General features: G+C 35.5%; 1 protein-coding gene across 2 annotated transcripts in view; it reads left to right on the top strand.

The window, feature by feature from the left end:
* LOC136026359 (luc7-like protein 3) overlaps positions 1 to 11,214 on the top strand; it is a 47,962-nt gene extending 36,748 nt beyond the window's left edge. The window contains exons 7-9 of one of the 2 annotated variants that reach the window (XR_010617276.1): positions 1,698 to 1,775; positions 7,642 to 7,714; positions 9,794 to 11,214. Coding sequence is in view for 1 of the 2 variants with exons in the window: in XM_065702890.1 (XP_065558962.1) it covers positions 1,698 to 1,728 (31 nt within the window). In the remaining variant the exon portion in view is untranslated. Of the gene's footprint in view, positions 1 to 1,697; positions 1,776 to 7,641 lie in introns of both variants that reach the window. The other variant, XM_065702890.1, reaches the window with a different exon arrangement.
* The last annotated feature ends 14,379 nt before the right edge of the window (positions 11,215 to 25,593 follow it).

Here is a 25,593-nt window from a genome sequence, read left to right on the forward strand (position 1 = left end):
TCCATCCATGCATAGAGGCATTACAAATGAATATGCCAAAACCCAGAAGAAATTACCGGTGCCAGCAAAGTCTATTGCATCGACATTCATCCCCCCCCCCCCCCCCCCATGGTTTTGGTCAATCCTCACAGTAAACAATAATTTCTCAAAGTGGACTAAAAAATTTACCCTCCTTGCTTTCGTCCAGAGAAAATAGCTGAAATTAATACAGTTACATATAAAACCATTTCCTTTTTTTTTTTTTTTTTTTTTTTTTTTTTTTTTTTTTTTTTTTTTTTTTTTTTTTTTTTTTTTTTTTTTTTTTTTTTTTGATGGGTCCAAAATGAATGAGAAGGTGGTAAGTGTAGTGTAGTGTTATGTCTGCAGAGTAAAATGCCATAATCACGGAATTAGAGCACCTCATGAATAATCAGCCTTTCATTGCTAATTTACAAAATATTATAGTTTATTCTGACTCTTTTTCAAGCCTAAAGTTGCTGCTTCAGCTTCTCAGTATAAGATGAATATAGACACTTTTCATTGTCTTAGCATTATCGATAATCTTGCTTCAAGAGGCATAAAAACTTACCTTCAGTATGTTCCAAGCCACTCAGGTATAACTGGTAACCATAAGTTGGATGAAATTGCAAAGAATGCTTAAATATGGACCAGCCAAGTGGGAGACCAATCCCCATTCGAGACATATACTGCTGGAGATTAACAGAGGTACTGTTAAATAAGAATAATCCAATTTTATCTCCCTTCTCTAATAAGCACCTTTCTAAAATTTATCATAGAATTCGGTCTGGCTCAAGTGGGCTAAGCTTTCAGGTGTTTTCATATCAGTTCACTAATTCAAGTGGCTCAGTTCCCTCTTCCCCTCTTTGCAGGTATTGTAATTTGTAAAGTGAAAAAATTGACCATTGACTATTTGATTGTAATATGCTGACGTCTGCACAGTATACCCTGCAATGTAAACTGTCAAATCGCTTCAAAAACCACATAATTTCACTGTCAGCTAAGAGTATCTGACTGTACATGTCCACAGTGCTTAGAACTCAATGTTCATCCTGTTATATTTCAACTCCTAGAATCAATAGATTCACTGAGAGAAATCTAAGTTGATTCAAGATAAATAAGAGGCAACCACTTCAGTAGCTCTGTTCATCTCACAGAGGGAATCAAAAGCAAAAGGGCTGAATGGTCTCGACTGAAAAGCCCTCGTTTGCTGAAACAGTAGAAGAAGAGCTGACAAGAGATGGAACTGGTGCTGGTTTCGGCAAAAAAAAAGAATACCAGTGGCATCTAGGGTTTGGTATTTCTTGTGCTTTCTCTATGTAATTGGCAAAGTCACTCTAATAATAAGTGTCTGATCTTAGTTTCTAAAAAGAAATGCCTGAAGTTAGATGGTGTCGGAGTTCTTTTTTATCGACACTAACCCCAGTTTCCACTCTTAAGTTATATATGCTCTTTGATTGTACATTAAAACATTATATTGTAGAAATAAATTTATGTGGTTCTGCGAACAACTAACTCCTTCCTATTAAACTTTAGGGACATAATTCTTTACAAAAAGAAAATAAAAAGATGTGAAATATTCTGGTTAAAACTCATACCGTCCCCAAAACATTTTGACAATGTATAAAGCCGTTTCTAGTATAATGTTGACCTTATGATAAACAAAAGCAGGTAGAAATTATAAGTGTTGGTATTTTCAGGAGTCGTTCGAGGGATCGTCGCCGCTATTAAAAGGTGGATGAAAAAATTTTGTATAGAGTGTCTAGCTGTTACGAAAGGTAAGTGTAACTCTTATAGGTCAAATGAATTCCTGTGTACACGGTTATAACTGACGTGATTCAATGAAAAATAAATATTCAGAGGTACTTTTTTTATATTTTTATATCTTTGGCCTATTTGTAACCCTCTTTCTTTGCGAATTATCTAAATTTGAAACTATTAAGTGCTAGAATTTACTGAATCCCCTTTTATGCTTCAATGCACAAATATGATTTTAAACATCTGATTGGCTTTTTGGGAAACTTGTACCCAGAAGAGTAAACCAGTGACGCTCGGAAATGATTATGAGCATTACCTGCCAACTGTCATTAATGTATTTAATAGACTAAAAAAAGTTTCAAGGGTTGTTTTGTTGCAGTTTTTCACTCAACTAGGCAACAAAAAAAGAGGACAGCTCTAGGTTTAGGGAGTGTTTGCTTTTTTTTATTTTAATTCAAAGTTAATGAGAACCATAATTAGAATCAGGAAGGTCCTAACTGAGTGTTCGGCGTGCTAGGTTTTGCAATCCGTCTTCCGAGGGTGAGGTTTGATTCCTGATGTGGTCGGTTAAAGTTTGGGATGGGGGTCAGTGACATGATTCTGTCAGTTCAGCTAGAGTCGACCCAGCTCTAAATGGTTAACTGGAGAAATTTGAGGAAGGTAAGCAGGAACGGTGTGCGAAAGCACAGAATTGCTGGCCCTTAATCCCCTAGTGCACTTCCTGGCTGAAGGGTCTCGAAAAGGAGATCAGCACCGCCGGTTTGGACTTTAAGGGTCTAGTGCCGTATTTCGAAGTCAGTATCAGAAAAATTTTCTGCCAAATCGATTGAATTTAAACCTCTTTGGTTTTTCTTTTCTCATTAGGGTTTAGAAACAAAAGGAAAACCAGGGTCCAACTTTTTTTTATAATTATTATTATTCTATGAAGAGTTTTCTGACATCCAAACTTGATGTAATTGGTTGGTTTTTCTTTATGAAACTGCAAAAAAAAAAAAAAAAAAAAAAAAAAAAAAAAAAAAAAAAAAAAAAAAAAAAAAAAAAAAAAAAAAAAAAAGGCAAAGTTTGGTTTTGGATGTTTAACAGACAATTTTTTAGAACCGACTTTGAAGTGTTTAATTTTCAGCAAAACACCTTTATTAGTAGGATAATATTTAATGTTTCAGCTGATTGTCGATACCTGACCTTTATTAACTTCAGAGTTCAAATTAGAAGGGAATTAAATTTGGGAATATATATTAAAAAAGGTGACTCTCCGGCGAATCTTGATGTTGATTTCTTTTTTGGTCAAGCCCAATCGTGATATTGCTTACATATTTTGATACAGTGCAAAAAAAATATGTCGTCACAATGTAGAAACAGAATTCAGAATCATAAATTCGTTTTACAGGAAGTTAGGAATTGTAGGCCCTTGAGACAAACTCGTCTCTAAACCTAGAGTACACTAATTTGTTCATTTTGCATCGAAAGAAATCTAAAAACACCTGGTATCATAACTTAAAAAAAAAAAAATAATAGATGTCCTAGCGACCATAGATACATAAAATAGATTGTAGCCTATGTGGTTGTTTATGTCAATCAGGTTGATTTGTATCGGTGACACGGAAAAAAGCTGAATATTTTGGTCCTAGCTCCAACAACCTTCACTGCCGAAAAGAAAACAAGATGAAGATAAGACTGAATGAAATAAAGAAGAACAAACAAGAGGACAATTTTAAGAGAACGGGAGATTTTGCCACCTTTTATAGTGCTTCCACTTTATGAAGAGGTTTTAATTAATTCTTTGTTTATTTATTTTTCTTACTATGCTTTGTCTGATGCGTTCACACTTAAGCTCTATTGAAACATGTGCGTTATTTCAAATTTCATTTTATTCAAATTTTCAGTTATAATATTCCAAATCGTAACCCATTCTTGTTTAGCGGATTTAACTCTGACTGGTAAATGTAAGGAAAAGAGGCTTAGTAAGCTTTTTTACTAAATACTTAGAAAGCTAACTAGAAACTTGGAAAAACTTTGAAGCTATTTTAGTAGATTTCCAAAATTTATAGGTTTCAATGTACAACCTAAATTGAGAGCTTTAAAGGTTACTCCTAGTTTTTCTTTGGATATTTTTTTTTCTTTGTATGAAAAAAGTCAATAAGTATTATAAATTGTTTTATTATCGCTCAAATGGAAATTAAACAGGTTAGAGTATATTAAAGACGGTTAAATGAATAATAAAAGCAATTAATGTTTAGGGAATTTGAAAATCCATGAAACTAAAATTAAATATACAACTAGCTGGCTGGTTGAAAAGTACTTTCTTTTTTTTAGCTGCTGGGGAACGAACTTTTTTATATCTATCTCTTTCTAATACTGAAGTTGAACTAAATGAGAAGAAACGAAAAATCGATAGTTTTTTTGATACCATGATTTAACATATTTCTTAAAAAGAATATATTATGGAATAAAATTAAAATCGAAATGTTTTAGGGCAAGCTCACGCAGCAAATATTTTTTTAAATGCCAACCCTAAGAACGGTCCTGTTAGTCAATCACTTATAGAAGAAATTAGGTTGCTATGTGTCCTTTCATCAATGAGAGATGAAACGGACATTCGGTCATCTTAAAATGTCAAAAACCCTAAACTTCTCTGATGTTATTTAAATCTGTTTTTTTTTTTGTCTTTTTGGATTTATATACTTCCTTTGCTTTTATACTTATAGTTTGTTTATAACCCCCAATCCCCGTTAGACTCCTCCCTCTTTTTCTATGTGTTTTTTTTTTGCTACTTCTTAGATTGTTCTTCATGGCAGCTCTAGTGTGTATTGTCATTAGGGGAAATTTGTTTTCAGATCTTCAAACTTAGAATTTACAGTTATTGTTTTACTGTATAGTTAAATAAAATTTAACTTAAATTAGAACATTGAGCGCAATTCATTAGTAGTTAAGTAACCATCATAAAACAAAAAGATTAGTAAAGAGAATAAAAATGTTCAGTTGAAAGTTCCCCTATGAAACTGATTAAAATTGGGCATTTCAATAATATAATTTTCAACTGAACGGTTTTTAACAGCTTTGTTTTCACGGTTTGTCTGTTTTTTCACTTATTGTCTTTTTATGTACACCAGTAAGTTATCTTCTCCGAAAATAAGTGACCCTATGGGACCATCTTTTCCATGTGATTACAGCGTCCGCTTTTCTCGGATATCAGTATGAATTTACTCCAGGTATTTATTTTGTATTAATACACAGTTGATCCATGAGCAATGGTCAAATGACTACTTTTTTTTTAAAGTTTTTTGCCTCCAAAGCGTATTGGTTGATGTCAAGGTAAAGATTGGTATTAATACAATTGTGTTGTTAGTTCCGATGTTATTATGGCCATGTTGATTTTTTTTTTTTTTTTTTTTTTTTTTTTTTTTATTGTCGGGAAAGATATTCTTGTTGAATAATTTTTCTTGCTTAGTTTAACAGCTTCTAAGTTGAAGAGGGTGGAATAGATTAGATTAAAATATATGACATGTACTGAAATAGGATTTGCTTGTTTATTTTTGAGCATGACTGAACTTAAGGATTTTTGCCAGAAAATCCCTTTCCATTAGGCTATCATAAAAATTTAGAATCATTGCGGTTAGAAATAAAATGAGCTAATATAATTGCAACAGATAAATGGAGGTATATATTCTAATCAGAAATCTTGTGATTCCTCTTTCTGCCCAATGTCTTCATTAGATACGGTCTTATGCAATGCAGAATTAAAAAATTAAATTTTATTATATTATAAACAATAATTTGTAAATAAAAAAACTTTTAGTTTTTTTTTTAGCATTTTCGTTTATTTTCGGACATTGATTTGCTATAATTTATTAGAGTGGAAGTGGTTAGAAACTTGCTAACTGTTTTGAATTGTGACTCAAACAAGTGGACTTAAATGATTAGAAGCATCGTCCTAGGATATATATGTAAGGAAAAACAACTAATCTGGTTGTAACACTATTCCCGTAATGAAAGCTTTCTTACGAGCTTCAACCTTGTCTATGGGCAAGTTCAGTCAGGTGCTGATTTCTTAGTTATCAAGGGCCCCATTTTCAACTAATTTTAGTTTTATTAATAAGTGACCTTAAGATCTATTTTAAACTCAGTGATAAATATTATTTTTGTGGTATCGTACCTTTGATATGGTTTCTCCAAGTATCTTTTATAATTTACTTCATTTAATTTGGTTTGTTCTTTTTTTATGTAACTTTTGTCTCTAAGCCTAAGGGTAATATGTAAAAAAATAAAATAAACAAAAATGATACATTAATCTGAATACTGCTGAATGCCAATGGAAGCAATCAGTTTTGTTTTTTTTGTCTTTTTTTAAGGTACTAAATTTGCCATAGGAAACTTATCTCTTTTTTATTCATTTGTCTGTTACGTTCACATCAAGCAGTCACAAACTCTCTTCCTTCAAGAACTATTTGCTGTAACTTGTATAAATTAAGAGTTATTTTTGGTATCGTAAGATGATTTTTGTTTCAAACAATGCTATTGTTTTTACTATCATCAAAGTCAAAAGAATTGGTTATAAAAAGTAAAAAAAAAAGTAGTGATAACTAAACGAGTGACAATACCTGATTTACATTTATACTTTCTAGCAGGGTTATATATGAAAATCCTGGGTGATATTCTCCCAAAACCTGAGGTGCAATGGGCGAACCATTTACGTTTGATACTCTCCGTGCTTAAATTTTGATTGAACCATTCTGACTTCTTCCATCGTAGATATAGATGATGATCTATAACCCAATTGCACCTTCAGTCCCAATTGAGCAAAATTGTCTTTTATGTAACAAACTGTGTGAGTCTCGTTCGTGCGCAGTCAATTCATGTACGGACGCAGAGGAGGTCAGGAGACATTCTCTGCTTCCTTTTCGACAGTGGTTGTCTTCGCTTCCTTTGAGTATTTTGGGAATAAAACACTAAAACGTAAGACATCTAGATATTTGGTCATAAGAAGATGTTATTTTGAAATCTCACATTTGGTACGCAGCAGTGTGAATCTAGGGACCAGTGTCCGATGTATTATATATTTTAGTCCATTTTCCCGGGTTTTGCCAAAAATGTCGCTTCTTCGAAATGAAAGAGGGGGTTTAAATACCCTTAGCCAATCTCAAGTACATTTCTATACCCTATTATTATCTGCTTCATTACTTCATTGGTACCAAATGTCCAATTGGGGTGAAAAACGGAAAAGGACGAAGAAGAGTTATTTTTTAAGGCAGTGAAAAATAGGAAATTGTACTGCATTTTGTGTATTTACTATGTGCATTTTTCTGACTTTCCTCAATCTTTCTTGGACTTTGGAAAATATAATGAAGAGTGTTTAAAAACGGCATTTACCAATCACATTGTACCTGCAGATATGTATTCCCCCTCGGAATTGGCGTTTAGGACGGCTTCCCTTCCCCACTCACCTTTCCTGCAAAAATAACGATAGCAGAAATATACTTCCTTCATATTTCGAAACTCCTCCAACCCCTTAGAAATTCCTCTAATCCCCACTATGTATAAGAATCAAACGGTATTTTAAGAATATTTGTTTAATTCTCTTCCATAAGAGAATACTTTTTTAGTTTATTTACCTTAGATCTGCCACTTTAGCTTTTGTTTGATTTTGTCGACTACATTGGCTGGAACTGGTTTTGTAGTGTATTATTGTTTTGGCTTAGTTTCAATTACAATAAAAAAATTAATATTTAGTATTTCATTAATGAGCATTTATTCTTGTGGTCTTTCTGTTTTCTTCTTCATTTCATTTTGCTGGGTTTTTTTTCTCGACTACTCTGTGGTTTTGCTTAGATATGTTATTCATCTTTTTAAAAAAGGCTATCTTTTTTTTAATTTTGTTTTTCTTTTTAGGTTGAACTTGGTTAAACATTTGCCAGCATTGAACATATAGCCCAAACTTGAGAGAGTACCCTCAAAGATACAGGTGATTAATCTTATTACTCGTGTGTCTACAGTTGTTTATTGTATACACAAAATTGAACTATTCTCGTGTCATAAATAATAAAAACGCAATTTGCCAGTTTCAGTTGGGTTTTATCTGCAATCGTTTTCCATGTGCTGTATAGTTGCAACTTTTGTCCTTGAATTTGTTTATTTGAACTTATTGTACTGTTGGATACATAGAGGTTAGGATGATCACATTTTAATTGTATTGATAACTGAAAACTTATTTGTGTAACTGGTGGTTTTTCCCCCTCTAAAGCTTTTATTTTGTTTGTGTTTCCAGGTGTGAAGAATGTGATAGGTGGAGACATGGAAATTGGGATAGGTGGAATTCATAACAAGAACAACTATTCTTAACAATAGCTTTGCTTTTTATTTAAAAGTTGCTTTTTTTTTAGTAATTCTGGGTGACACCAAGGCTTTCTGATCCACGATATCGAGAAATGCTCTCTAAATCTAGGGTGTGGTCCAGCCAATGCAATTTGCTAATCTCAGCTCAATCTCGCTTAATTGATTAATTAGTTACGGCCAACTTTTCCTCACCATCATTAGCAATTGCGTTACTTTTACGTTAAAATTGCATAGTTTCCTTTTGACACTGAGTGCGAAATTTTAATTTTCAGTAAAAATGTTACAACTGAAATTTTCAAAATTTTTCTTTATATTTACTGTCATAAAGTCATTTAAATATGTAGGAATCTCATGGGCAAAAAACAAGAGAATTATAAAAATTATATATACCTTTATAGTTGCATATTTCTTTATTAGAAAAATGAAATTTTCAATCACAATTGTAAAATATCACGTTTCTTTGCAATTTTATAGAAAATTTTTACAATCTTAGTACCTTCAAATCTTGTGGTAGCATAGTGGAGTCATGCTGTGTTTGGCAGTGCAGAGTTCGAGGCTTCTGCTGCGGCAAGGTTGAGTGACAGGCTTGCTACCTGTCCCTGTAATAAAGACAAAGCAGATGAAACGTCTACTTAATGTTTTATACGTCATCAAAGGTTCTGAAGGATCTCTATCGTAGTTCTTTCGGAGAGGGGTTGATTTGATCCCATAGAACGCCACCACCGGATACACTTCTGTTCATATGCATAAAGTCGAGTTTTGGATGTCCGTGTATATGATTTAGGAGAGACAGAATAAAAATGGCAGTAATCATAAGTCCGCATAATGTTCATGAATTGAGTAAAGTTTTCCTTAAACCACTCTCCAGGCGCCACAAAGTACTATATTCAAGTTAGCGGAAAAAATGTATTACATTTATGCAAGCATTTACGTGCTTTATTGATGCCGTTTAAATGGTTTATTAGTTAATACAAGACCTGTTAGTTATTTAGAAATAGCATCTTCTTGATTTTATGATGGATATTGAATGCTGTAATTCTTCATAAATAAATAGGTGATAATTTAGACGCATGTATTTTTCTGCATATTCAAAGCATTGTGCACGACAGAAATCCGGATACTTATGGTTTGAGATGTGCGTTCTTTATCTGGTACTCTGCACCTCCATATATCAAACATTGTCCAGAAGGTTGTATGATGTTCCCGGAGGAACTAAGCCAATTGTAACATAAATTTAACAAATAGAGATATAGTGCATCTCGGCGTTGCTGGGCATCCTTACTACTGAAGATACCGCAACCTGACGTTATGCAGGCGTTAGCATGTTCAAAAAAATCCAGAATCATGTTTGAGTACAAGCTCAACTCCCCCTTAACTCAAAATTGGGTACCCGTCTGTCCTAGCCTGAATTAGTTATGATGGCGAGAAAAGGGGTAGTTGTAAGAAATGACTCCTATAGTAAGTGGTAGACCGGGATAGTTTTGGCGTATTTTTTTTTTACTTGGTTATTTTTTCTTTTGCCACTAGAAAGGGTAAGTAATTACCACACTATTTTAAAATTAAAATTGTTTAAAAAAAACAGAATATTTGTTTCTTTTCTAGTTTTAACAAATTTTATTCTTTGTTTCCGTATACTTAGCAAAATTTACTTCATTTTCTGCCTTTTAGTTTAAACTGAGTTTTATATGGTACATGTTATCTTGTTTAGGACAAATCCATGGAATATTAAGGGTGATTGGACGAACATCTCATTCTGAAACCCGGAGGTAGATTTCAAGGTATGTTCCAAATAAAAAAATAAAATAAAGAAACGATAATTCTTTTTATTTATGAAAGGGATCATTTTGTCGAATATCCGTAATCTGGAATCATTTAAAAGCTATCTGAATACTTTTTGGGGATTTCTTTTTATGGATTCAACTTTGTTTTTTCTCCTTTTTTTCGGGAGAACCAGTTCTTTTTTATTGCTAGCTGATACATTAACTCAAGCTAAAATGTAAGCCATACGTTTTATCTGTAACAGTTATATGTGTATTTGATATAGTTATATCATATTCGCAATATAATAATTTTCAAGGACTCTTGTTGGCACTTTTAAATTACATTCGAAAATTGTTTCAAATCTACGTTGAAAAACTTTTTCTGTTTTCTTATAAATTTTTAGCATCGATGTACAACGTCTTTGTTAGAATACTTTCCGTAAAAAAAAAAGGTATAGACGGCCCTATAAGAATTTCTAATTCATTAATGTGCGCGATCGTCGCATACTTTTTGAAAACTACACATAGATCACTTGTTTTCGTAAAGGCTCACTGAAGGAACATAGGGTCTTTATGCCACGGAAATTTTAAGTTGTGAAATTTGCTTACCGACACGCCTGTATTTTTGCTCAGTGATTTTACAGAAATTCCCACTAGAATACTTTCTGCGGGTCACTTGCGGCTCATTAACGTTTACTATGGTATCTCGTACTGGAGAGTGAAGCCTGTCAAGAATTTCGCATGAGAATCTAAGTGTGTTATGTCTTGTTTTCAATATTATTTTTTATTAGTTGAAATTGTTTATTACTTTGAAGTTATGCACATTTTGCTGCTTTGATATTATCATGTTATATCGCTGAATTTAGTCAGCTTCAAATGGTGCCTCCCACAGTGGGGTCAGTTGATGGGAGGGAACTTTTCTCTTTTTTTTGCTCCCCCATAACTCCAGATTTTGAAAAACGCCTTTTTTGGGGGATAGTTTCAATGAAAATCCTTTTTTAGTATTATTGTCTAAAACTTAAACAAAAATTTTTTCCTCCTCCCCCTACTTTAGATGTTGATAAAGATATTTTTGCCCCCCCCCTAAATTATCTTGAATACCCAATTCCAGATTAGGAACATTCAACGTAACAGGATGCATTTTTAATCTTAGGCAAACGTTAGTTTCCCTTGATATTACAGTGTGACAGAGAAAGTATTTTGTTTCCATGCCTGGATTTTTGTGGAAAGAGTGTTTTCGAAATTATTTCAATTTAATTTAACCGTTCGTTTAGTAATGGCACAGTCCAAGTTTAACCATATGTAGCCTATTCGCTGTAACTTGTTTTTCTTCATTTTTCTTTAATGAAAATAAAATATTTTTAGCGTGTTTCTCTTTCTTCTTTTAAGATAGATATTGGTGTCTTCTTGGGCAAATATTTGACAGCCAAATCAAATAGACAACTGGATGTTTGAGGTTTTAGCATGGCTGGAATGTCAGTTGTAAACTACCAGTGCCGCGGACAATATAGCGTCGCCAAGCAAAAAAAAAAAAAAAACGAAAGTAAAGACGCTTTTAAAGTAAAAACTAGCAGCTTTGTTGCTTATTGTTGCTATAGAAATAAACTGGATGAAGAACAGCGTTTTAGTTCAAGCTAGGAATTGCTAGACAACGTATATTTTTTTTTTCTGTCCTCTTATAGGCCAGCTTGAATTTTCATTTTTATATTTTGCGACAATCTTTATGGGCTTCTATGTGATACTGCAATTACTTCAATTCGACGACTATGTAGTTTGAGTCCCTATTTACTGTTAATGTGTGTAATTCTCTTGCGTATTTTTTTTTTTTTATTAAGATCACCGTTTTTGTGGTTCGAAATCACAAAGTCATCTGTGAGATTCAAGCAAAATATGGATAAATAAGACCATGCTTTAGTATAGTTAACCTTAGACTAAAGAGGAGGGGAAGCTTGGATCTTTGGCGATTTAAAATGGAGAGATTGGTACTGAAAACTATAAGCACCACTGCAGTGTAGCGTCTAGTGACTCTACTAATAAAACAGAAATTTCCAGTGGAAATTTAATAATTGACGTAATTTAAGCACCACTGCAGTGTAGCGTCTAGTGACTACTAATAAAACAAAAATTTCCAGTGGAAATTGAATAATTGACGTAATTTAAGTTAATGATTGGATTAAAGGAGAAATTTTTCTATTGGTGATAATTAATCAATTTTTTTCCTAGACATTCGAAATCTAATAGGTACAATATGGGCGTAGATTAGCTTAGGAGAATTTTGCCATGATTAAGTAGGGTAGCTGCCTTTCAGGGTAGGGTGGGCCTTATGTTGCTGGTTTTTTTTTTTTTTTTTTTTTTTTTTTTTTTTTTTTTTTTTTTTTTTTTTTTTTAACGAAGTTAGTACAATTTGTGGGTTCGTTAACATACCCTCACATTTTCTCACTGCTATCAATGATTGCAAAAATGGTATGGCGGAATTGTATACTTAATTAAAGTTTGATGCATAAGACTTATCTCTGGTAGTTTAAATAGGAATAAAAATTGTTTAGTTACTGATGATGGTGAGGAAAAGACCGAAAAATAGGATTTAATCAGCATAGCGGTGCAGAGGAAGAATAAGACTACTTGTACTTACGTACTTACTTGTACTTGGATCAGACCACAAGCTATGTAGCTTTCCCTTGCAGCAAGAACAGACAGACTCTTGAATTTCACAAGTTATGGTCTTGGGTTAATGGGGTGACAATTTCAAGCTGTCAAGGGTCCCATCTGCAACCATGCCTGCGGAAACCGCCTATCTGCTCGAGGTCAGATCTGACGGTGTTGAGCCAAGTTTTGGCTTGTCCTCCAGTCAGGCACTGGTTTGCAGTGTAGACTTTGATTTTCAAAACTCTTGGTCGGTCTTTGGCAAACATGGCCAAACCAGGACAAGCGGTGGCGTCGAATGATAGTTGTGATGTCGTACTTCTGGTCACATCTTTGGCGGATGATCATATTTCGGATTCGGTTTATGAGGCGTAACCCCAGTATGCCCCTCAGGCATCTGTGTTCGAAAGTGTTGAGGGTGTGTTCCTCGGTGACTTATAGGGCCATGTCTCGCAGCCGTACAGTAAGACAGATTGGACTGGGGCATCGTAAATATGGAATTTTTGTTCTACTGTGGATTTCCCTCCTTTTGCTATGTGGCTTCCATAGCTGTGCGAAGACAGCGGAAGCTGATGCAATGCGAAATTAGGTTTCTTCACTACATCCGGCGTTGGCGTAGATGTACGATCCGAGACACTTGAATTTATTGACAACTTCAATCAGCCTTTGGTCAAGTATTATAGGTGTAGAGTTCATATCTGGGGTATTAAACATATCTTTAGCCTCGTCAATATTACTCTTGGGCCCCACTGGGGCAGCAACCTCCGAGACTTCCAGAAGTATGCTCTGAGCTTCACAAACGGATTAGCCAAGAAGAGTACCATCATCGACATATTCCAGGTTGGTGGTATTGAAATCAGGGCTAACCTTGATTCCTTCGATGTTTAGCATTCCTTTTTTCATTACCCAATCGATGACAAAATTTAATAGTTCGGTAGAGAGTATACACCCTTGCCTCACACCGAAGGGGATATCGAATAGCGGGGAAATTTCTCCGTTGACCTGGATTCAGGCTCTTGTGTGTTGATAGTAAACCTGAATGAGTCGTATGATCTTAGGTGGGACACAATCCACTTCCATTGCCATCCAAATGTCTCCCCGCATGACTGAATCAAATGCCGTATTGAAGTCGATGAAGACAGTGATTTGTTGATGCTCGACTTTATGTTCAGAAATATGTCTCAGGGTGAAGAGTTGGTCAATAGGGCCCGTGCCGGCTCGGAAACCAGATTAGTTGGAGTGGGTTCTTTTGTTGCGGAATTTGCGGAATCGGTTAAGCAGGATCGTAGCAAAGATCTTTCCCGCAACTCTGATTATTGAGATTCCTCTGTAATTTTTGCATTCAGTGCGGTTGCCTTTCTTGAACACTGGCATTATAACTGAATCTTGCCCTTCTTAGGAAAACTGTTCATGGGACCATATTGATCAGAAGAGCGTCTGGAGTTTCTCAGTGAGAATAGGAGAAGCTTTTTAGAACTTCGGCTGTGATGGAGTCAGTGCTTGACGCCTTGTGATTCCTCAGCTTCTCGATTGCCTCTTTGATCTCTTGTATTGAGGGGGCCAACATTGACGTTGCTGTATGGGGCTTGTTGAGCTGGAGTTAGCTTGATTGGTTGAAGTGTAGTGGCGCTATTATTGGAAGGCGTTTGAGTTGAAGGGATGTTGCGACTGGGGCTCAACAGCTTCTGGAAGTAGTACTGCCATCTTGCAATTATGCTATCTTTCCTTGACAGAAGCGTTCCATCTTTGCCTCTCACTTCAGCTGAAGTCTGTTTACTTTTCCTAGTTGCTTCTTTTAGTAGTTGTTAAAGCTTTCTTGTATCTGAATAACTTGCAGCCTTCTGCATATCTGCTGCCGCGTGGTCCCAGTAGCGTTGTCAGTCGCGGCGGGGGGAATTATGGCATTCTTTTCTCAGCGTTTTGAACACTTTGGACTTGGTACTTTCGATCTGTTGTTTCTGGTTTAATAGCTTGATGATATCGCCTGAGATCCACTTTTTCCGCTTCCGTTTTTGCCTGCCAATGACTTCTTTAGAGATCGTCCATGGATAGGATGTCAAAACGGTTGGATAATTCAAGTGGACCTCTTATGCAACTGCTTTATCCTGAAATATGCTACGGCGTATCTTGGAGGAGGTTGTTTTCGTTTTTTTGAGGCGAGCTTTAAGGTCAGGGAAGCTTTTAGCAGCATATGATTAGAGCCGTTCTTATGTCGGCTCCGCGGTAAGGTCTTCAGTTCTGTATAGAGTTTCGCCATCGGGAGGACATCAGTAGGTAATCAACCTGAGATTCGGCTCTTCTATCTCGAGAGCGCCAGGTGATCCTCTGGGATGGTTTATGTTGTAACAACGTATTTGTCAATACAAGATTATGCTTCTCATGAAATTCTACGAATCTCCTTCCACGCTCGCACCTATCGCCCCATCCTAATTGTCCAAAAGCTCTTTCGCGATCTGTCTCGAGACTTCCAACGTGGGCGTTAAGAACACCTCCTAGGATGAGTAGATCACGGTTTGGGACTGTTCTCAATGACTGGATCAGGGCATCATAGAACTCGTCAACTGTACTTTCGTCCGCGGCTATGGTTGGTGCACAGGCTGAGATGACAGTGATGTTGAACAGGGGCCTTTAAGACTGGCTTTAGCCAAACGAGGTGATATTGTCTGCCATTCAACTAGGGATTTTTCTGCTCTAGTACCAAAGAGGATGCCACCCCGTGCATTACCAGAGCCATCGCTATGTCCGGAGTTGAAAAGGTGGAATTCGGGTTTTCCGCCATGGGTGTTGATGTGCTTATCTTCTAGATTTCTATTTAGCCGGTTTTCAAATACACATAGAATGTCTATGCAATATCTTTCGCATTCGCCTGCTATGAAGGTCCGGGTCGCAGGGTATTTCAGTGATTATAAGTTCCAGCACCCCACACTGAGGGAGTTGCCGGATGCTCCGACGCATCGCTTGCTGGGAATGCCGTAGCCAAAGTTGGTTTTCTAATTCTTTCTACTATTTCTATCGGTTTGGGGGAATATATTTAACCGAAGGGTCCCCAATCTGATAGCTCCTCTTTTGCGTGTTTGCCGGCTTCTGTCAAGTTTAGCTTGGCAGGGCTGTTGCCACCCTTCTGCCACAGTGAGGCCACGCAGCCGGACTTCTCCCTGAAGATTTAGGGACGGATAAGGTGCCTGTGGTGCACCCCAGATACCCAAAGCTCTCTCTATGGGCGGAACATCAACCTTAATCTTCCCAACCTAGTCTACAGAGAGCTTGGAAGAATAAGACTAATACTCTTAACAAGTCAAAGAAATGAAGCTACGAATTACACGTATGCAACGGTTTAGGCTGTATAAACTGGGAGGGGACAAGGTATACAAAATTACAACTCTGACAATTTCTAGTCAATTAAGTATCTTAATAGGAGCGTAAAAATACAAGATAAACAATAATTTAATGTCGAAAAAACTGGGGGTAGCTGCCCTCCTCCCCCTGCCCAGGCCCAGAGTCGTGACTGGTCTTCAGTATTAAACTTTCTTTACTGTTTGAAATAAGATAATGTTTCTCCCGTTTTCCCCCAGGAGTATGCGAGAGTATTTATGAAGGGATTTTAAGCATGTCTACATTTTTACCTAATATACTCTGGTGTAAAAATCTCTTGGGTTATTCTAAAGGTGCTTCTGCACAATGTTGCCACCGGGACCAAACTAATTAAAAACAAGCTGAATCTGTTTTTTCGTATCTAGGGCACCAGCACGTTTATTCTCTCATTGGCAAAGATAAATCAATAAGGAGAATTTTAGTAGGGTTGTTGTCTTCGGCCAAAAAGCATCAGCAGGTAGTCCGAGGTTATTTCAGTTCTTTGACTGAAAAATTTTGACACATTGGAAGATAATGAAAGGGAGTAGAAAATTATGCATGCCTGAAGTAGAACTGATGTTAATGTTTAGCATGTACTTAAAACAATTATTTACGTTGTTCTTTGGACGAAAGTTAAGGCAAAAAAATTGAAGCAAAACTTGATAGACTGTAGGACTAGTAAATATTATATTTATTTTAAATTCTTCCGTCTGCACCATTGTATCATTGAATTGTTAATTTGTCAAGCTAGATTGCATATACCTAAGTTCAAAAATACCACATAATTGCAGCAATGGTCTTGTCCAAAATCTGTATCTTTTTTTCTTCTTTTTCAAACATAGGTGGGGTAATGATCACCTGTACTGGTCTGTATTCTGTTGCGTCCAGTGCCAAGTTATCCCTAAGAATTGTCTCATATTACCAATTGTCTCCAATTCTATTACCAATTATCTCTAATAGTTGTGTATGAGAATCTACTGCCAACATTTATTTTTTAGAGCAGGGTGTTTAAAGGTGAAAGCATTGCAATATTTGCCCGTAAATTCACTTATTCTAATTGTGAATGATTCCACTGTCCACCATCAGGGTTTTTTCTGTTAATTTATTTTGAAAACAGTACTTTTGCCATGATAACTCTGTGTTGTACAAATCTCGGGAAATTTGCCCTTGATTTACTTCTGCTCTCCTATCTCTTAAGGTAGCGCTGGAAAAAATATAATAGTATTGAGTGAATAAAATTTTTATAAAAAAGTTGCGACAAGATTGTTGTTTTCTATATGGTTAAAAGCATCCTCTGTAAAACTGTTTTTGATGAATGGGCATCGATGAGAAAACACTTTACGAGTCAAAGTGTCTGTCAAAATAAATTAACATATTAATACAGAATGAAACCACATTTTATTTTTTGAGAACCCTCAGGGGGACATATTTATTCTCCTAGGCTGGTCCGAAGAACGGCACCTGGAAAATTTGTTGAGTATCGAACTCCTCCCCTGAGAAAACTTCTAGTACTCTCCATTAAGTTGATGCTTTTGTGCACTAATTTACAAACATAATTAGATTTACTCTTTATGTAGATTAACCCATGACAAGTTAAAACGATTATATTTCAAAGTACTTTTAGAGCTTCAAATGAAATTACTGTTCATCAGGCAAAATTAAACACTTTCCGTGACAAAAAAAAATGCGTTTAACTTTTCGGAAGGTGTTCAGCACACAGATTCACTATGTTGAATGGTGGCGTCAGGTAAGTAAAGAGCCTGTGTTATCTAGCCGGAGCAAGAACATTAGGTATTTAGGGACCCTTTTTTTGTTCTAATTATGAAGATTTGACTAGATCATATCTTAAAAGTAAGCCGATACAGGATCCGGATCACTTATTCTACTTTTCCTCGTTAATAGGAAGGTATATTCCTTTTATTCATGATGCTTTTTCATCTGGTAAATTTCTACATAGAAGGAGATGTCGTAGAAAGTTAGGAGGGAGCTCATTCAATCATAAATTTGAAGTCATATATGATCCTTTTAAGCGCCAAAATTGATTAGGGAGCAAACAATTTCCTCTCGTACTTTATTTTGTGCCAATATGCTAAAATTTTAAGATAGCCTTCCCTCAGAATAACTGAAAGGTCATAAAATGCACCTCCAGAGAAAACATGACACATTGAGCCTCATAAACAAGGCTTCCAGGTTAGGATATTGGTTTTCATCACAAATGGTTTTTGGTAAAAACGTAGGCTTGTTGCACCTGATTATAACCAAAATTTGGCAAAGAGCTGTCTGTATGGTCAGAGGTTCAAAATATATCCAATCTTCATGTGGATTAAATTCATGGCCATTGCACAAGCAGAAATGCAGCGCAAAACTTGTTTTTATGCAGACTTCTGTGAACTTTTCACTAAATTTTGCTTATCGAATAAATGTTAGAATTTAACTTACGTCAGTTTGCTTTAACAATGAATACTTTGAAGTAAAAACAAATAATCCCATCGTTTATTTCATCCTTTCTGCTGCTTTCTCTTTGATACGGAAAAATAAAATGCTGAATAAGTAAGATCGCTCCTGTTTCTTCATCTAAATGAAAAAAAAAATATTGAGGAAGAAGACTTATTCCATCAAAACCGTTACGAATAAACCATAAGTATGGTTCCTTCGTCTCTTTTTGGTTTTAATAATCACCACTTCTTATACTGTATAACCCCTCGCTTTAGTTTTCCGATTATTGTTTACCTTCCACTTTCCTCTCTTTTTTGTGTCGGTTTTGGATATTTCTGAAATTGCCTGGTAGAAATGTGCATCTTATACTGGCTTTACCATGCTTGACTTAGTTGTGTATCATTGATTTCTTGTTAACTTTGCTGTCACTTTTATTTTCAGCGCATGTATGGGTTTTTGTCGTACATTGATTTCGCTTTGCTTTGTCTTGCGTGGTCACAACTCGTGACTACAAAGCTGCTGCTGCTTGCGACTATGACTGCTGCTATTAGCCCTGCTACTGATTTAGTGACTATGCTTGTAATTACTAATAGAACTTCTACTATTGCAACTAACACTTCCACTAAATCAAAAGAGTTTAACGGCATCCTGCTTGTCAAAATAGCATAGTGCATCTAGGTTGTCATAAGGTCTTATCTGCAACGTCTTACAAATGGCCAAGGTTACTAAATTGTAAATTTCATTGAATATCGTGAGGATGTTGCAGTAAATCAAAAGACTCCAGGTATATCCAAGTTGTCAAAAGAGCATATTTGAGCGTATTTATATTGATCTCAAGAACGTCTGCAGGTATTAATTTGATTTTTCAAGGAATCGTAAGGGGACATTAACAAAATCAAAAGACACTTTATGCATCCAGATTGTCGAAACGGCATATTTTCAATATTTCAAGAGAAGCTAAGGAAGGGCATCAAGTTGAAATATTCAGATATTGTTGAGGGGGATGTTGAACTTAAGGACACTATGAGCCTTTAGTTGTTACTAAATCCAGTTCTTACTGGGCATAGCTGCAATCTCTCAGAAACTGCTGAGGTATTAAGTTGAAATTTTTAGGAAATGTTGAATGGGATCTTGAACTAAATTAAAAGACACCATCTGCATTCTGGTTGTCAAAATGGCATGTCTGCAGTATCTCAGGAATAGAGAATGCTGTGGGGTGTGTTGAACCATGGGCATAGGCAGCATCTTGTCTAGAGTGGAGTAGCCTATTTTTTATGGAGGGGAGGGGGGCTTATAGAAGCGTCCCGAGGTCTTTTTAATATAGGTCTATAAACTAGTCATTCTATATTTTGCTAAAACTCGGCCTTTGGCATTTTCTATGTTCTACTCTTCCCGCAATGCTATAGTATAATAGACCCACTATCTTACTTTCAATTTCCAAAAAACATAAACACCATGAAAGAGATTTGACACAAATTACATTGCAGTTAAATAACAGCTTCTTGTTCTAGGGAATCAATTCAAAAGTTTACTGTTGGGCAAAATCAAATATCAAGATTGGTATAGGGGAGACCAGCCCACGTTTAGCTAAAGCAAATTCTATAAAATATAATGTAAAAACATATGGGGACTTCTAGGGGATTACAAAAGCTCTGACAGATGATAGTGTATGTTTTTAAAATGTCTGGCCTTGATTAATACTTTTACCAAAAATATCAGATTAGGTCACGTTTTTTGATGATTTAATCTAGAATTTTGTTCAATTTTTGTCTGAAGGCCTACGTCTAATTACGATTACTAGAAAATCCGTAAATTCACGTTATATTCTCTTATTATTTGCCTGTCTTTTGGCAGCTTCTGAACGTGTCATTGTCATCGGTTTGCTGTTATATTTTTTTTTTCGCGGGATGGCGAACTCCCACGTTCGGGCGCAATACCCGGAGGAGGTTCGCCATGCTGTACCAAGGTTTCCGGAAGTCGGCTGTGCTTGTAAAAGCTGTGTAAACAGCATATTTAAAGGTTGAAGGCAAGCCCATAACCTGTTTAATTCTGGTGTTGTTTAATCCTGTCAGACTAGTAGGTGAACTGAAATTATATTTATTCCTGTTAAATATGCTTGAATAAATAATGTATAAAATGCTTGAATAAAATTCTAAAGTTCTAAAATTCGAGTTAAGGGTAACTCGCAAAACCTCTAGAAGTTCATCATTTTGCTCACTCTTTTATTTAGGACGTGTAAGTCATCAGCATAATCTAAGTCCAGGAATGTTCTTCTTTCCCATTTGATTCCGTGTTCTCCCATTGCCTTTTCCGTGCTCCTTAAGACAAAGTCTATCAAAATGGCCCATATAAATGGAAATAGAACACATACCTGCTTAACTCCTGATTTAGTACAAATTCCGCTACGAACCTCATTTTCTACCTTAACTGCAGCAGTGTTATTCTCGCATATAGCATTAATCACTCATCACTATTACCATTAATCACTATGGCATACAAGAATAAGACCTTTGTTAAGGCTCTTCTATCAGCTGAATTGAACGCTTGCTCGTAATCAATAAAACTGACTACTAAAGGTGTTCGAAGACCAAGGCACTTTTCAATAATTAACCTAAAAGTTTTTGGTCAACACATCCTCCACTCTTGCTAAAACCGCACTTTTCTTCTCTTAAAACTTTGTCTACAGCGTCTCCAAGTCTAAAATGTATGCTAATACTATGAAATTTGCTTCCAACAGAAACCAGTCTATCAAACAGTTCGTGGTAACGAACTGTAGTAAGGAGCGACCCGGCTCAATAGTAACCAAAACTCTAAAAAATGGAATTTTGATACCAATAGCTACATCAAAAGAATCGCATTTTAATGCTGGTTTGAAATATATAAGTTTCATCAAGTTTAGTCTTACCCACCAAAAGTTACGAGCCTGAGAAAATTTGTGTTATTTTAGAAAATAGGGGGAAACGCCCCCTAAAAGTCATAGAATATTAACGATCACACCATCAGATTCAGCGTATCAGAGAACCCTACTGTAGAAGTTTCGAGCTCCTATCTACAAAAATGTGGAATTTTGCATTTTTTGCCAGAAGGCAGATCACGGATGCGTGTTTATTTGTTTTTTTGTTTTTTTTCCCCAGGGGTGATCTTATCGACCCAGTTGTCCTAGAATGTTGCAAGAGGGCTCATTCTAACGGAAATGAAAAGTTCTAGTGCCCTTTTTAAGTGACCAAAAAAATTGGAGGGCACCTAGGCCCCCTCCCACGCTAATTATTTTCCCAAAGTCAACGGATCAAAATTCTGAGATAGCCATTTTATTCAGCGTAGTCGAAAAACCTTATAACTATGTCTTTGGGGACGACTTACTCCCCCACAGTCCCCGTGGGAGGGACAACAAGTTACAAACTTTGACCTGTGCTTACATATAGTAATGGTTATTGGGAAGTATACAGGTGTTTTCAGGAGGATTTTTTTGGTTTGGGGGAGGGGTTGAGAAGAGGGGGATATGCTGGGGGAACTTTCCTTCGAGAATTTGTAATGGGAGAAGAAAATTTCCATGAAGGGAGAGCAGGATTTACTAGCATTATTTAAAAAAAAAACAATTAAAAAATAAAAGTAAAAAAGCTTTTTCAGCTGGAAGTAAGGAACAGCAATAAAACTTAAAACAAACAGAAATTATTACCCATATGAGGGGCTCACCTCCTTCTAATACCTGGCTCTTTACGCTAAAGTATTTTCGGTAATTTCAACTACTTATTCTACGGCTTTTGTGATTCAGGGGGTCATTCTTAATGAATTGGGATAAAATTTAAGCTTTAGTGTAAAGAGCGAGGTACTGACGATGGGGCGAATCCCCTCATATATGTAATAAAAACATGAGAATACAAAAGTTCTTTACGTAAGCTAATTTATAAGTTACGTAAATCTATTACCAATAAAAAGATTCGTAAAAAATTAAAAGTTCTAGTTGCCTTTTTAATTAACCAAAAAATCGGGGGTCAACTAGGTTTCGTCCCCCGCTCTTTTTTTCTCAAAATCATTCGATCAAAATTATGAGAAAGCCATTGAGCCAAAAAAAAAAATATGCAAATTTCGTTTTGATTATTCCTCTGCGGAGAGCCAAAATCAAAACATGCATTGATTCAAAAACGTTCAGAAATTAAATAAAAAAAACAAGTTTTTTCAACTGAAAGTAAGGAGTGACATCAAAACTTAAAACGCACAGAAATTACTTCGTATATGAGAGGCTGCTTCCTCATCAACGCTCGCTCTTTACGCTAAAGTTTTTTACTGTTTTAAAAAGAAGAATTGAGAGAAAGAGTCAAACTTTAGCGTAAAGAGCGGGGCGTTGATGAGGAAGCAGCCTCTTTCATATACGAAGTAATTTCTGTGCGTTTTAAGTTTTGATGTCACTCCTTACTTTCAGTTGAAAAAACTTGTTTTTTTTATTTAATTTGCCTATATAATTCCTACACTCTTGTCACCTTTTTCATACAGGGGCTTAATTAGGATTTTCCTACAACGCTAGGTACTTGCCCTTTTTCAAAAACCATATTCATAATCTTTAATAACTTATTTTTTACATCATTGCCACCATATTTAAGAAATTCATTTACCACACTATCAACGCCATGGCCTTATTTATTTTTTAATCCTCTTAGTACTGTCACTAATTCTTCCTCACAAAATAAATCTTCCTTCACATCCAAGGTGTCGAAGACTTTTTAATTCTCCTCTATATCTTTTCCTGTACCTCTATAGCACATTTTCAAAATGTTCTGCCCACCTCTCTTTATTTTTTTCTTTATCAATAATTGTGTCTCCGTTTCTATCTTTAACTGGAACAAGTACAGATTGACTACTCCTCTCAATTTATTAACATGCCCGCATAGTATTTTACTTCTTCATCTTTTTAGCTGCATCTTCCAAATCTTCGGCAATTTTATCCATGGCCTCCACTCCACACCTCCTTAGTTCATATTTTATTGTTTTCTCCACTTCCTTTACATTCCTCTTATTTTCATATGATCTATGGCTCAGATAATTTCTGTTCAAGCCCCTCCTCCTCTCTATTAAATACAATGCCTTTTTATTTATATTTCTCGCTGCATTCCTAACTTTTTTCCGTAAGACATTATCAGTAACACCACAAATTACTTTTCTAGAATTATTTCATCCATCTTCAACATTTTCAAATTTTAAACTCTCCAGTTTAGTGCTCAACTGTTCCTGGAAAGTTTCTCTTAGAATCTCTTCCTGGAGTCTACCAACGTCATGGGTTCCGGGAAGATAGTTGCCCTTCCGATTTTTCAGCTTTAGATTAACCTTAGACACTACTAGATGGTGATCTTTACTCGTAACATCAATAACAGCACTCGTATATACCCTAGTATCTTGTATTGATACACTCAGCCTTCAGTTTACAATAAAATAATCAATAAAGTTAGCTGTCTTACCGTCATGTAAATACCATCTTAACTTATAGGCCATTTTATGACCAAAGACTGAATTGGTAAAGACTAGATTGTTATACCTACAAAATTGCAGCAGTCTGTAGCCATTACTGTTTCCTTTTCCTACAACAAATTTACCTAGGCTAGGATAGTATTTGTCCCTATTTCTACTGACCTTGGCGTTAAAATCACTAAATAAAACAGTATATTTCTACCTTGGGTTCTTTCTATTTGTTCCTGTAACTGTAAGCAAATTTTATTGGAGTCACTACTATCTCTTGTCAGTTGACTCTACAAGGGCATATATTACTATGACTGATATCCTGCACTTTTTAGTCATAAATGAGCAATTTGTATTTTATTGTATATAGCTCCCCAGCCTGAACAGGATTTGTCTGCTTCCTTATGCATCATGAGTACTACTCCTTGTCTATGTACTCCACCCTTCCTGTCTGAGTAAAAAAATTTATATCACCTAATTTCATGTTTACTACCTCTGAAATTTGAGTTTCTGAAACACCTAATAAGGCCAGTTTGAAGCGTCTGAATTTGTTAAGTGAAAATGCAGACAAAATAGTTGTTTTTTAACGTTGTAACATTCAAAGTTGCAATTTTCATGTACTTTAAATCATTGAAATTATTTTGACCTCAGGAAAAGCAATGGTACGAGAACTAATACATGAAGGAGACCAACGGATATTCTTAGGTCTACACCATAGCGTTTAAGTTGGCTTAGAACTGTACAGCAAGAAGTCCCTGGATTTGTGCAACTTAGAGCCGATTTGGGTCACAACATGGTTTTCAGCACTTGGTAATACTCTTCTATCAACAAGAGTCAAAATCCTGTAAAAAATCTCAAGTCTATTACCTCAGAATCATTATGTATTCATGCCTACAAATGTTATGCTATTTTGGGATGGAAACCCATTGCAGGTAAATTAGCTAGGAAGAGGCTAAAGTGGGTAAAGAGCAAGGGAGAAAGGCGCTGTAAAAAAAAGTGTAAGAGAAGGGACAACATTTTTGCTTCTACTGTTACGTCACAAATATTAATACCACTAGTGTTTACCGATGAGTACTAAAATCAGTGATGCGTCTTGGCAACGGAAGAGTAAAGGCGCTTCTTCATCTTCCTTCTTTACCTTCAGTTGGCCAAGTGGTATTGAACCCGGTAACCAATAATGCATGCCTAAATGAAATACAGAAAAGAACCAAAGTTAAACTCTGCTGTTCAGCCCTAATTGTAAAAAAAAAAATGAATAAAAAATTTCTCAGGGAAACGCAAGAGCCATTGGGCTTAGTGTTGTAATAGAACTTCTGCGCAATTATATTTTGCCAATATTTTTACTATAAAATTTAGAGAGGAGGGAAAGAAGGTTTTGATCATACATATTAAAATGAGTATAGTCTTGATGTTCCATTTGACGGAAACAGCTCTACAGAAACTGTTGATTAGACCATCCATCTTACTTCATTAAATTAAAAAAAAAGAATTTTTTAAATGTTTAATTTGGTTGTAATTGATAGTGAGTTAAGATAAACACATATCTTGGTCATTATAAAGAGCTTTGTTTCGTTGTCTTAAAAATAATCTTGGATGGTGCAAATAAAAAAAAAGTCAAATCAATATTCAGTATTTTCTGTCTTCACATAGGTTCTCTTGGTTGTGTTTATGTGACTTATAAGTTTCAAGCCGATTGGTGAAGGAGAAAATTTCAACTATTTTCATCAATCATCAATAGAATCAACAAACGCCACTTACAATCATCCAGACCATATGTAACATTAAAAGTTCTCTTTAACTTCTCTCTTTTTCAGGCATAAGAAACTTGATGTCATATGCTTATGTTCAATTTATATAGTCCTGATACTTA

This window comes from Artemia franciscana, chromosome 4 (assembly GCF_032884065.1).
Source record: "Artemia franciscana chromosome 4, ASM3288406v1, whole genome shotgun sequence".
NCBI classification, from domain to species: Eukaryota; Metazoa; Arthropoda; class Branchiopoda; order Anostraca; family Artemiidae; genus Artemia; species Artemia franciscana.